Source organism: Melanotaenia boesemani, chromosome 3 (assembly GCF_017639745.1).
Source record: "Melanotaenia boesemani isolate fMelBoe1 chromosome 3, fMelBoe1.pri, whole genome shotgun sequence".
NCBI lineage: Eukaryota > Metazoa > Chordata > Actinopteri > Atheriniformes > Melanotaeniidae > Melanotaenia > Melanotaenia boesemani.
In genome coordinates, this window is record NC_055684.1 from 23807464 (window position 1) to 23820673 (window position 13210).

A 13210-nucleotide genomic window follows, 5' to 3' on the forward strand; every position below is an offset into this window, starting at 1 on the left:
AAAAACATTTTTTTTTAAATAGTTTTTTTTTTTTTTTGTTTGTTTTTTCCTTAAAAACAAAATAAGGTTTTAAATATAGCAACATTTCCTGATTATAAATTAATCTAGACACGTACATTTAGGTAATTTTAAAACATCAATTGCTTCACTTTGAAAAAAATTTCTTATATTGAAATTGTCAAGCTGAATGATTAGACTACCAGTAGTTGCAGTTTGACAAACTGTTGTCCACATGTTTAAATCAGATTAAAGGAAAAAATTTCATTCAGCAGCTGATGAATCAGCAGTTTGTATTTATATATGTCTGTACTGTGCCAAACAAACACAAACACATTTTATATGGAACGTGATTTAATAATGAGTATTACAAATTTAGATTTTGAGATGTGAAATCAAAGGCATTATTGAGTCTGGATATTCTGTATGACTTCAAGCAGCAGACGGGGTGAAGTGGGGCTGGGCAGCAGAGACTCTGGCTGGCTCAGGCCAAGAGCCAAAAGGCCAAAGTGCAAAATATCAGTAAAAGAGGACAACACAGATCACAAGAGCCATGACACAGTCTTGCTTAAACATAGACTAGCAAGTCTCTCTCAGAGGGAATCGTCAACACAAAGGTGCCTCTCATCTAGTGGGCTGCTGCCTGAGGACTGTGAGTATAAATCTACCTGACACATCTGTCACTTTGCTTATTTCAGTTTAGTTTTTGAGTTGTAGTTTTAGATATGACGCTGATAAGATCAAGTTTTTACAGCATTTTCTTAATATGTATTTGTTCTGAGAGCAAATCTGATCAGTACTTTATAGTATTTTTGTGATAGACTCAAAACCAACGAGCTGTAAAAGCCAGAGTATAATTTATTCCATTTTGAGCTTGTTTTTATCAATATTACATCTACTTCCATAGATGGCTTTAACATTAGTTTAGTTAAGTTTGACTAATATGGTCATTAACAACATTAAATGTTACTAAATTAAATTTACTATAATTGGTGTACCTGATTTGCACATTTCACTTTAACGGTCATATATTTGATCTGGTTTGTGACTGAATACATTTATATCTCATAGCTTATATTACAGCTTTCCTCTCTAAAATCAAATCAATATCTTTAGTATTTTGACAATAAAACAAGTTATAAACTTATTTCAGTTTCCCTGTATCTACATTCACAAGAACCACAGTACTGTCCAAAATGAAATAATAAGTAATGAAAACAGAGCTGACCAGGCTGTGGGACTTCCTGTATTTGTAATATGCTTAACAGTAAATAAATCTAATATTTCCTTAGCTAGGCTATTATTGTTTATGAAATTGGCTTGTGTAAATACTAATTGGTTCACAGTGAATTGGCCTAAATTGATCTGTCTGTAAAGTGCCCTCAGATGATGTTGTTGGGTTATACAAATAAAGTTGAAGTGAATATGCTGATGTAAAAAAGAGCTGAATGGTTCAAAGGTTCTTTTGTGCCTGACGGTCCAGTATCAAAACAACATTGTTACCTGTAGCTACAGAAAACCAAACAGTCATCTTATCTTGCCTCTTTTTGGACTTTCCCACTGTTTTGTGTACATGGAAGTAGGGCATAAACCCAAGTTCCAATTTTAAAAGCACCAGAATTATTTAATCAAAAACACACATCTGCTTAACACACATTTTACTAATGTTATGAGCATGCCAAGTTTATTAGAAGGAATATGACAAGAAATGATACTCAACTCATCTTAAACTAAATTTAGATTACATAAAGGTGATTTTTTTTTTCATCATTCATAACACCAGTTTATTTGTGCAAAGATTATCTGTTATATTGACATTTCTCATGAGGAGTGATTAAACAACATAGATTAATAAATGAGGTTACTCCATGTCTTTCACCCCTTGCTGGAAGTTTGTGCAACACAACCTTTCAGTGAGTTTTCTGTGTATCTTATCTCTAGTGTGTAAGTGTTCTCCGGTGACAGGAAGCTTTTTATCATTATTTACATTTTTTGGCTTGAACTACAATAACTGGTGATATCTTGGAAGATCGCTCTGAGGATAACCATTGTTCAAAACTCCTGACCTATATGTTCCCGCATCATGCAGTAACTCATCCTGCTAGTAATTCTCCACTGATCTGAAGCAATCTCCTGTTTCAAAGCTGAAGCAAACAAACACAGAATAAATCCAGCTAGCACGCACTGTGGGGATTAAAACATAAAGCAATGTTACAACATTGTCCATTGACGTCAAACACTTTAAGAGGGAGAAATGACATATGTGATTAGGTCTTTCTATGTCCATTCTATAGAGAGCAGAGCATTCACATATCCATGCTTCAAGTGATGCACTGGTCAAGATAGGAGAACTTGAGACATTAGATCAAAATATCATATCCACAAATACTGCACTAATCACTTCCATTCCCCTTGTTGGTTGTCTTTTCCATCATTTATCTCCAGAGAGTGTGTCTGAAGTGCACCATCCTCCAGTTGAGATCTAGTTATTGGTCCTTATAGTCGTGGTCTGGTCCAGTGGTAACCATGACAACTGCTGAGCCCCCTAATGGACTATGGCATCGAAATACCAAGACCAGTCAGTCCGATGACATCTCTAGCCATGGTATGCTCAAAAAGGTTTTTGTACTGTATGTTTTGGGAAGTAGTTTAATTTATTATCTTTGTGATAAAGAAAAAACAAAGCGGAGCAGGTAAAAGGTTTTGTATTACTTGGTGTGGTTTGAATCTTTTCAAGGCCAACAAAACCCAAAAAGTCACATCTTTTGCTAAAATGCAACATCTCATATTTCTGCAGAAAAATATACAAAGTGTTAATCTTCTGATTCCTTTCTTTCCGCTTAATGCTGATGAAAGTGGAAGATTATAGTTTTGGTAGAATATGTCTTGCATATTGTAAAGATTAGCAGACAATTTAGGCTAAATGTATTCCCCTTGTTGCAGCTGCAAGTCACGAAAATGTGCAGGAAGAAGATGTCAGGCAGTGGCAAAAATATACGCAGGTAATTAAATAACTTTCCTCAGAAACACACATGAAACATTGGGGGTTTTAACATAGTGGTTTACAAAGGACCTCACTAAAAATGGACACTGAAGTTCACAATATAAGCTGGGAATATTTTGTTTGTGTGTGTGTCTATGTGTGTGTGCAGAAAGTAAAGGTAAAAGTTCTAGAGGAGGTCCAGGATCACCTCAGTGAAATTCTTGACAGAGCTCTAAATGAGTCAGTCCAGTCCTCCACATATGTCAAGTCAACAATTAATGGGAAGACAACAAAAAAACAAGCTTCAAGGTGAGAAGGAGACACATTTTTTTGTCTGGAAGATATATTAAACTCTCTGCAGCGACATATGTCGGACTGTTTCTCTGTGTGTCTTGTGTTAGATCTCAGAGAATGGATGATGGCAAAGTGTTTATGGAACGAGCATCACTGCTGGAGTGAGTATTCTTAAATCCGAAGATTTATCATGTTTATTGTAAAACTTCCACTAGAGAGATTATTTTTACAACTAATACAGTTTGTATAAAAATAGTAAGAGAAATCTGTTCATTCTCACTTCATGTGTCTGAACAATCAATATTGCGCAAGCATTTTTATTGCAATTATATGAGACAGACAGGGGGGCAAACTTTATTAAGAGAGAAGTTTTGGCAATGGCAAATTTTGTAGATTTTCCAGGCACATGGAAGTAAGGGTTATCTTATTTTCATTACCTTAGAAATGACCGATTAATGCTTATTTGAAGCAGGTTCTCTTCCTCACACTGACTGTCATCTAGCCATGTTTCTCCAGGCTAGACAAACCAGACACTAGCTTTTTGCATTTTTTACAACCACCACAGTTTCTCCTACAGTATATGTGTGTAGGAGGGAAGGTTTGGGTATGCAGTTGTTTTTGCAGTATGTAGCTTTACTACTAGGTATATGCTACATCAAAGAGCCATTGATCCCCGCCAACAATATTTTAAGCCATAAAACATAAAAATCTGCTGTTCTGAGAGGGAACAAAATAGAGAACATGTCTGATGTCTGAAGAAAAGCACATTTAGCATTTTGCTCAATAAATGAACTGACAAATTATTTTAACCTCTACTCAGTGTAAATACAGCAAAATTATACACTGTGTCCATATGTTGTTTTTATTTACCTGGCTGCTGAGCACCATGGGATTATAATAACAATTTATCCTATATTATTTATTATACTGGGAAATTATTTCTCTGCATTTAATCCATTCTAGTTGGACTAGGAGCAGTGGGCTGCCATATTACAGTGGGGAGCAATTAAGGGGGGTTAACCTTCGTTCCAGTCCAAGGACTTGAGCCCACTAGGCTAGCACTCCCTTTTAATAAGCAGTATTCATTATTTTAGTAAAAGATAAAAGCTTTTCAAAGAAAAAATGGCCCATGGATTTTCATACTTAGAATTATAGAGTAGATATAATATACAGTAGACATTAACTTGTAATATTCACTGCTTAAAAGTCCGATACAGCTCTATTCTGTGTTAATTAGAATATTTGTGTGAATTTTTTGCTATGAACAAATGCACATGAAAGTCACATTTTGGCCTAAGTATTAAAATTTTTTTCTTGTTTCTGTATTTTCTTCTTTTATTCAGCGAATTATTTGAGATCAGCCACATCAGAACCATCTACCACATGTTCATAGCTGTACTCCTTATCTTCTGTTTGAGCACCCTGGCTGTTGACTACATCGACCAGGGCAGGTCTGTGGAACTCCCTGGAGGGATGAAACTATCTTCTTTCAAAATATATGTTCATGACAAATATATATTATTGTTAATGATGATAATGCACCGAACTAAGTGGCATCAGGTCATTGTGAGAACCAGAAAGCATGATTCACACAATTTTCATACTCATCATCAGTGGCTCCTTGTGTTCTTTTAATGGCTCTTTGTTTATCATCAACAAGTGGACCCAGCCTTGAAAAATCCCCCCTTCACCATAGCAGAGCCACCAAATCCCCCCTCCATCACCAACGTTTAGGCTTTTTCTTTAATTTGTCAAACATCTGTTCGTATAACTAAAAAAGTTGATGTCCATGATTCTGTCACATCTCAAACTTTATAACCCTGAGCCAAACCAAGCAGGACTCAATTATACCCCTAGGCCTTCAGAAACTTCTTTTTCCACTTCTTATCTTTTGTTTCTCCTCGCTGCGTCTCATCCTCCTTTCCTAACTGCCTCTCTGCTCATCTGGCAGCAGAAAGATAGCACAAATCAATCCCTCTGAGTTTTCCTGCTGTTGCTTTGGCAGTTCAGTAATGATTTGATTTGTTGTTTACACTTTGAAATGCTCGTTGACAATGCTGGTCTGTATGAAAATTGTCTGATACTCTCACCTTTAAAAAAAATGATTTCAACATGGGTAAACAGATAAAAATGAAAAATAGCAATATCACCCTTGCACGCTGGAGTGAGTGGTTTATTTTTTGAAAACTTAAATGTGAGAAAGAATTCAGTGTATTTATTGTTCCTGCCATTTATTGAAGTCAGTGTTGCTTTAATATTAGCATTTAGAGTCATGTTGAAAGCAGATACTAATTGAAACACTTAATTGAGGACCCTTTAAAATTTCAAATAGACTTTTACATTTATCTTAAAAGTTAAAGAATCTTTCTTAGCATTATTCCTTTTCTATGTCCATGTAATTACTTAATTTTCTTTTCTTTTTTTTTCTTTAAATTTTTTTATTTACCTCAGACTGGTTTTGGAGTTCGACCTGCTGTTCTTTGCCTTTGGGAAGCTGGAGACAGTCACCAGGGCCTGGGCTTTTATGTTTGTTTATACCCTGTTTGTTCCCTACTACACTCTGCTGTTTTGGGGATCCTGGTACCACAAATTCCCCTCCAAGCTGGGCCTGTCTCTGGGAACAGGGCTAATTCTAACGGCTGTTCAGACCTACGTACTGGGACTGTTCCCAGTCTACACGGTTGTGCATCACCAGCTGCCACCTGCCTCTCGCTTCATTGTAATTCTGGAGCAGGTAAGTGTGTATGTGAGCAGGTTTTTTTCCCCCCTGTTGGGTGGGCAGGTATACTGCATTTGAATTCTCACAGAAACAGCATAACAAGTTAATAAGGCATTCCCGAAGGGAAATTTAAAAAAGAGTTGTACAAAGTGAAAACTTTTTTTTACTAATAAACTGTCTAATTCCACACAATAACCATATCAAATTTTCTCAGATTCGATTCCAGATGAAAACCTACTCATTCTTAAGAGAAACAGCTCCTATAATTATCAAGAATACACCAAAGGAAGGTAATGTACCATACTGTTTTGGTGTCTGGTATATTTACTCCGCAGGCTCTATCATTACTCACAGTGACATTCCCAGACTCATAAGATAAATGACTAAAACTAAACTCAGCAGGTTTTTTTTTAAATTATGTCTCACAATAACATTAAACCTAATATTAAAATGACCTACATACTGTAGATTAGCACAAGAATATGTGCAGCCCCATTAGTTGTTATTGTAAAAAATATAGTTTACAAGTTAAGAAGGTGAGAATTGTAGTTTTAAAGATAAAAATGATAAACCTAATTGAGGGCTTACAGTGTACAATGATAAACTATTTTCTGCCCAAATATGATCCAAAATATCATCTGAATATTATAAAGATACCACAGGTTGTTAAGGTAAACCCAGTTAAAACAAATATGACAAATATTATACTTGATCAGTATCATGTAATATTGCATTTATGCATTTAAGTAAGAAAAAATAAATGAAAAAATATACAAAACCTCCGGTATTAGCGTTTAGTTTGAAACTATTTGTTTCTATATTTCACTGTACCGTAAAGTAATTCAGTTTAATAGGGGGAAATCCAACATTAATACATATCACAAATAAGCCTACATCAATACGAATTAAGACATCTAATAATAAAAGACACCATAAAGATAAAACATTGATCAGCAAAAAGCATTTGCTGTCCTGGTGTTCTGTATGGTTCACTTTTAAAGAGATTGTACATCAGAGTTTCTATTTCACAAAACTGTATTTTGGGTTATGCATCCTGCCTAACTATGTAAGATTACATGTCTGTGGAAATTAAGAAAGTGGCAAAAACAAAAAGGACTTCTGTTGATTTAGAAAAGTAGATGCTGGTGTTCTTCAGGCTGGTAAGAGCAACAAACCTTCACCAATCTGCTGTCAGTTAGTAATATATGAAGGGAATTCAAGAGAATTATTGCCCTCTGGGTCAGCCAAAGGCTTTTTACATAATAATGAATATTCATGAGACCACTATCAGGACAACACCAAGCAATGATCCCCAATGATGCATTGGATCTTTTGACAAAATTGTGTGAATATCTGATGATGCTGTAAAGCATAAAAATGCAGAAATATAGTTAATCCAAATGGGATGAGAACATTTAAAAGACAATGTTGTAGGGAAATGCTCTCAAAGAAAGGTAAGAAACCTGAATAAAATGATAATATGTAGAGGTGTCCACAGTCTGGATAATTTGACTGCAGTTTTGAAATAAATGACAAAGTAAGATTGTTGTTTAAAATGGATAGCTTTTTAAATACGTTGTTTTACAGGGTTGTCTTCAACCAGAACAAAGAACAGAAGAAAATCAGGACAAGAATTAGATTTATTAAGGCTTGCATTATAATATAATGATGTACTGAAAAATCATTTTAAAAGCAGACATTTGTTAGTTTTGCATTACAGCACAGTGACCAATCATTATCTGCAAACAGGAAAGTTCACATTACTGATGATATGGCTCATAATAAAACAGGAAGAATGAAATGAGACATATAAGTATGAACCACAGATCTAAAATCAAGTAATTATACTTAAACTTTTTTCAAGTGTGTTGTGCATGGTTAAGTCTTTTGGTATTCTGAGTGTGATAGTGTTAATAACTGAACTGTCTTTGCTTTTCAGAAGAAAGTCCCAAGTTTCCATCATTTTCCAGCTATTTGTATTTTCTCTTCTGTCCGACCCTCATCTACAAGGAGTCATACCCTCGGTAAGACACGCTGCCTGGATCCCTTACAACAGTTATACTAGAAGAGTCAAGTTCACTTACATTCACATCTGCACTGTAATTCTTCTGGACGAAGAATAACAGGAAGGAAATATTCCCGTTTAAATAACAGTTTTTACACTGTAGCCAAACCGAACAAGAAAGCTCCTGCATCTTAACCACGGTAGGCCAAACCTACAGTAGTTATTGTTACATTTGTCAGACAGCACTGAACACAACTTCATCACAGATTAATACCAGTATAAGATGGAACTGGTGGGACTTGTTCTGTTGTGATGATCTTTAGGGTTCAGGATTGGTTTTGTTTTAGATTTATGAAGCTGCAGAATCTTCCCTCTCTCCTCATAGTTGATTTAGGCCAGTTTAGACCAGCAAAGACTTTCATCCTGTCTTACAAAGGTTTACAGTTTATTTGTTAAAAAAAATACATATTATGCTTTTTAGATATTTATCTTTCTTTGGGTTAATATAGATTTTGATGTATAAAAGAAAAAAAAGTTTGCAAAGCCAACAGCAAAACAATGCCTTCTCTCCCACAGAATACATTGCTCTTGAATAGTTGGAAATGCCTCTTTTACAGTCAAGGCTATCCCCCTTAGTAGTAGTCCCTTGTTCACCACTTTTCCTTTTACAAAGTAGTCTGAACAGCTTTTTCTTTGTGGGGTTGCAAAAAGGCAATTCTTCTGCTCAGATTAGATAAGGGAAGGTAAAATAATATAAGCCAAAAATTTCTTTCTTTTTTAAGTTATTATATTAACAACAAAAAAAAATCAAATCAAGCACAGCCAGAGAGTGGGAAAATGAATGCAGCCTCAGCTCTTACAACATATTTATATGCTTTATTCCACGTCACCTAACTCTGGAATTTTAACTGCGCCATAAGGCTGAGCAGCCTAAGCAAACATGATAGAGAGGTCCACAGAGGAGAAAAGAATTACTTTTCTCTCTGCCTGACATTTCATATTGACTTTATTAGGTTAACTGAAACAACAGTATTACCAAGGGTAGCTTTGCTCTATTCAGCTTTTTTCTAGTACAATCAATCGGCAGTTTGCAAAGCATGCTCTGGGAGAAGTTTCACTGTCATTGAGGAATGACACAATATATCAGAGTGCAGGTCATAGTAAAAACAATCCGATGATGAAGTTTTTTTTTTTTTTTTTTCCTTCACAGAAATAGCCACATACGGTGGAAGTATGTTGGTGTTACCCTTGGCAAGGTAAAATAAAACTTTAAGTAAAGTTTTTCTTTTCTTTTTTTTTTTTATTATTATTTTTTTAGTAAATCACCTTAATTTTGAAATTTTGTTCTACAGTCTGCTGAGATGGCCTTTAGGTTACTGGGCTAAAAAAAAGCACGAAGTTGAGCATATGTGACCGTGAACCAGCCACTAACTATTCATGCTTAATGATCTGATTTCACAGATCACATTTATTTAGCTGATGTATCCCCCATTTCAATTCCTCTTTTCTGTTTTTTTAACTGTCCATTTTTATGTTTAAATTCTTAATTGATAGATTCTGGGATGCCTATTTTATGGGTACTTCATCCTGGTACGTCTCTGTATCCCCGTCTTCAGACCTGAGACCAACCAGCCATTTAGTAAACGAACCATGGTTCTGGCTGTGTTTCACTCCATATTGCCAGGTACTTTCTATCTTCCAAAAATCAACTTGTTTTCAAGACAAATTTTGGAAAAAAATTTAAAAGAAGTCAAATCCATAAAAGATGAATAGTTTCAAATTTATCTTGGAGTTTGAACCCAACATTGTATCTGTTCGTAGCATCTGTTATCTCCAGTGAGTCATCATTGTTAAGTATATTACATCCAGTTAAATGCAGGAAAGGAGTGTTTCTGAGTCAAAGATAAGACTGATGCTATTACACAATCAGGTACGAATAATAAAGACTGGCAGGTTTATTACTGTCTAAAAGTAAAGAGCTTTTAGAATCAATGCTGGTATTAAAGTGTCAGAGTAAAGTTACGGTTCTACTAAGAAACCTGGAAACTGCCCAGTGGAAAGTGGTCTTCTTGATGTTTTTCTCTTCCCCTCGCTGCAGGAATAATGCTCCTCCTGCTTTGCTTCTTTGCCTTCCTGCACTGCTGGCTTAACCTTTTTGGAGAGCTACTACGTTTTGCTGATAGGATGTTCTACAAGGTGTGTGATACAGTTGATTTTCCGTGGCATCATAAAAGCAGTTTGATGCCTGATTGATTACAGGCACCTTATACTCCCAGTTGGATGTGGCACACATGGAGCTATACTGAGGAGGATGTTTGCTTAAACTTTTGCTTCTTTTCTATAACAAAGAAATAAATGTTTCAAAAGAAGTACTCAGATCCTTGAACCAAAACCTCTTTCATTTTCTCCAATAATGGTATACCACGTCTTCATCTCCAAGCCTAATTTTCAAAGCATTGCTATGGTTGAGTTTTAAGGTCACAAATTGATTTACTATGTTCATATGCTTTTAGAAAGCATATGAACATGGTAAATCAATTTGTGACCTTAAAAGAATCTTCACTAGAATACCCTGAAAACAAGTAAAAAGAAAATAATTTATAACAATGTGATTAGTTACAGCCAAGCAAGTTGTTTTAAAGCTTCAAAACTAATTACCTCTTTTATTCTGATCCTTTCATGCTGAACTCTTTTTTTTTATTCCAGGACTGGTGGAACTCCACATCTTTTGCTAATTATTATCGTACTTGGAACGTAGTCGTTCATGACTGGCTGTATTACTATGGATACAGAGACATCCTTTGGGTGAGTAAAATACCAGAATCCAAGATTAAAGCTGATTGCTTCCAAAGCATTGAGTCCCATTATGAAGTACTTTGGTAGTTTAACACCAGCTGATCCTGCCTGACCCCTAAACCCTGACCCAAACTTTCTCTCTATTCTGTTTGATCCCCACAGCTGTCAAAAAGAAGATGCCGAACAGCTGCCATGCTCTCTGTATTCATCATCTCTGCCGTTGTCCATGAATATGCTTTGGCTATGGGCTTTGGCTTCTTCTATCCCGTCATGTTTTGTCTATTTGCAGTCTTTGGAGGTGGGGATGTCAATATTGTTCAGGGAATTATTTCTACCACAACATTAACATAAATTATGATTATATATCCACTGGCACAGCAGCAGAGAAGCATATTGGGGCCTAAAAGCTTTTTCAAAGGACAAAAATGGAAAATATAAAGATATGGGTACATCATTAAAATTAAACAGTCTCAGTTGCTTGTCCATAGCCTGCTAAAAATATGCATAAATCCCCTGTTACTTTCTGGGCTGCGCCTTCAAAGTTATAGTCTCGAGACTCATAATTCAATCCAGAACACATTAAATACTCTCAAGAGCTGTCAATAATAATAAAACAAGTACACTTGTGGATTTTTTTTTCACCTCACTCAAACTCAAACAGAAGTAATTTTTAAAGTGTTTTGGTTTTTAAACCTCACCTTTCACTTGTTTTTTCAGCCATAACACAAATAAAGCATTATCAGTTAACTGCAGTCATAACAAACAACTTCCCCCCGATGTTATCTTCTTTCAGTGGCATTCAACTTTACCATGAATGACAAGCGACAGAGCCCAGTATTCAACGTCATCATGTGGATGTGTCTCTTCATCGGTCAGGGAGTCCAGGTGTGCCTGTACTGCCAGGAGTGGTATGCCCAGATACACTGTCCACGGACTGGGGTGAGTACTCCACACACACATTTTATACAATGAGGCTAAAAGTACTAATGTGATGGTTATAGAGCTCTGCTGGTTAATGCATGGAAGATAGTCTTTTTGCTCTGGAATATTCATCAACTATTCTAGACCTTAATGATAATAATAATAATAATGAAATATATAGTGAACTGCTTCTTTAAGTCTGGTTTAATAATAATAATAAAAAAGTAGTTCTCTTGGCTTCAAAAAAGTGCTTCATGTTGTTGATGGGGTAGATGCATAAAAAAGATGGTGGCTGTGTTTCATGCATTTTACATAACAGCAAGTTATTTATTTGTATTACTAGAAAGATCTTACTACATAGTACTTTGACCCCAGTCTCAGATAAATGGAAAACAGGTCAGCAGGTGAATGAACTTTAACTCCAGCGGACATTAATATTGTACAGAAAAATGTTCTGAAAACATACACACATAAGCCCATGTAATGGTGATAAATGTGTGAAAACAACATGTATTTAACTCTTAGAAAGCCCCCTTCTTATGCCAGGGGTTTGATAATGTAAGTCATGGGTGTGACAGATTTGTATGACAGATGGGCACAGATGTACTTGGCATACTTAACTCCACTATAAACCTCTGCTTTTCAGTGAATCCTCAGACATCCTCTAAAACCAATGGCATCATTCACACCCACAATGGCTTAACACAGATAACCGCTCCCTAAAAATAGAAGTCCAGTCTGCAACATTAGATTGTCGAACGTGACAAATAGATGTTAAATCATCACATTTTTAAAAATATGCAGCTATTGTTGTTAGACGAATGGGGAGGAGTGCTGCATGTACATTTCCAATAATTCTCCAATTTTTTCCCAACAGGATAACTTCTGGGAGGGGATGTTGCCTCGATCCTGGTCCTGCAGCTACCGCACATGAAGCCCAACTTCGTCCTGAGCTTGAGGAGTTAAGGAGGTTGTGAAAGCCATTAAGGATTTAACAAAAAAGAGAGAAAGGGAGGATACAACTTGAAAGATTCTATTCTATTCTATTCTATTCTACAGTCATTTAGCAGACGCTTTTATCCAAAGCGACTTACATTTGAGAGGAAGAACAACACAAGCATGAATTCAAACAAGATGGGACGTCATAATTAAGTGATAGTCAGACCGCTTTTGAGTCCAGTTGGACCCAGGTGCTGTCATGTAGTGCTAGTGCAGTGCATATAATTGTTTTTTTTTTTTTTTTTTTTTTTTTTTTTTTTTTCTTTTTTTTCTTTTTTAATACAGGATCACGATTTCATCACACAATATCAACTAGGTCATAAGTGCATGATTTCATCACATAATATCAACTTGGGCATAAGTGCATGATTTCATCACACAATATCATCTTGGGCATAAGTGCACACAGCTTCTTCAGTACTTGGTTGAGCCAAAAAGCTGGACAAATCTTTCTGACTCATTTAGTTAAGCTAAATGTGGAAATGCTCCTTAAACA

The 13210-nt window shown here is 35.7% G+C and overlaps 1 protein-coding gene across 1 annotated transcript; it reads left to right on the forward strand.

The window, feature by feature from the left end:
* Positions 1-531: 531 nt before the first annotated feature.
* soat2 (sterol O-acyltransferase 2) lies at positions 532-12741 on the forward strand. The gene is made up of 16 exons (XM_041979602.1): positions 532-649; positions 2443-2602; positions 2941-2999; positions 3150-3289; positions 3382-3435; positions 4618-4725; positions 5726-6008; positions 6208-6283; positions 7933-8017; positions 9209-9254; positions 9553-9682; positions 10097-10194; positions 10705-10803; positions 10957-11092; positions 11588-11733; positions 12593-12741. The coding sequence occupies exons 2-16, from the start codon at positions 2524-2526 to the stop codon at positions 12647-12649; spliced, it is 1596 nt and encodes a 531-aa protein (XP_041835536.1). The 5' UTR covers positions 532-649; positions 2443-2523; the 3' UTR covers positions 12650-12741.
* The last annotated feature ends 469 nt before the right edge of the window (positions 12742-13210 follow it).

What these genes read in the sequence shown, in the direction of transcription:
- soat2 (XM_041979602.1), top strand. Translation starts at nt 2,524, where the DNA reads ATGACAACTGCTGAGCCCCCTAATGGACTATGGCATCGAAATACCAAG. An exon ending in CGATGACATCTCTAGCCATG is followed by an intron (nt 2,603 to 2,940) that starts GTATGCTCAAAA and finishes CCCTTGTTGCAG; the next exon opens with CTGCAAGTCACGAAAATGTG. An exon ending in GAACGAGCATCACTGCTGGA is followed by an intron (nt 3,436 to 4,617) that starts GTGAGTATTCTT and finishes TCTTTTATTCAG; the next exon opens with CGAATTATTTGAGATCAGCC.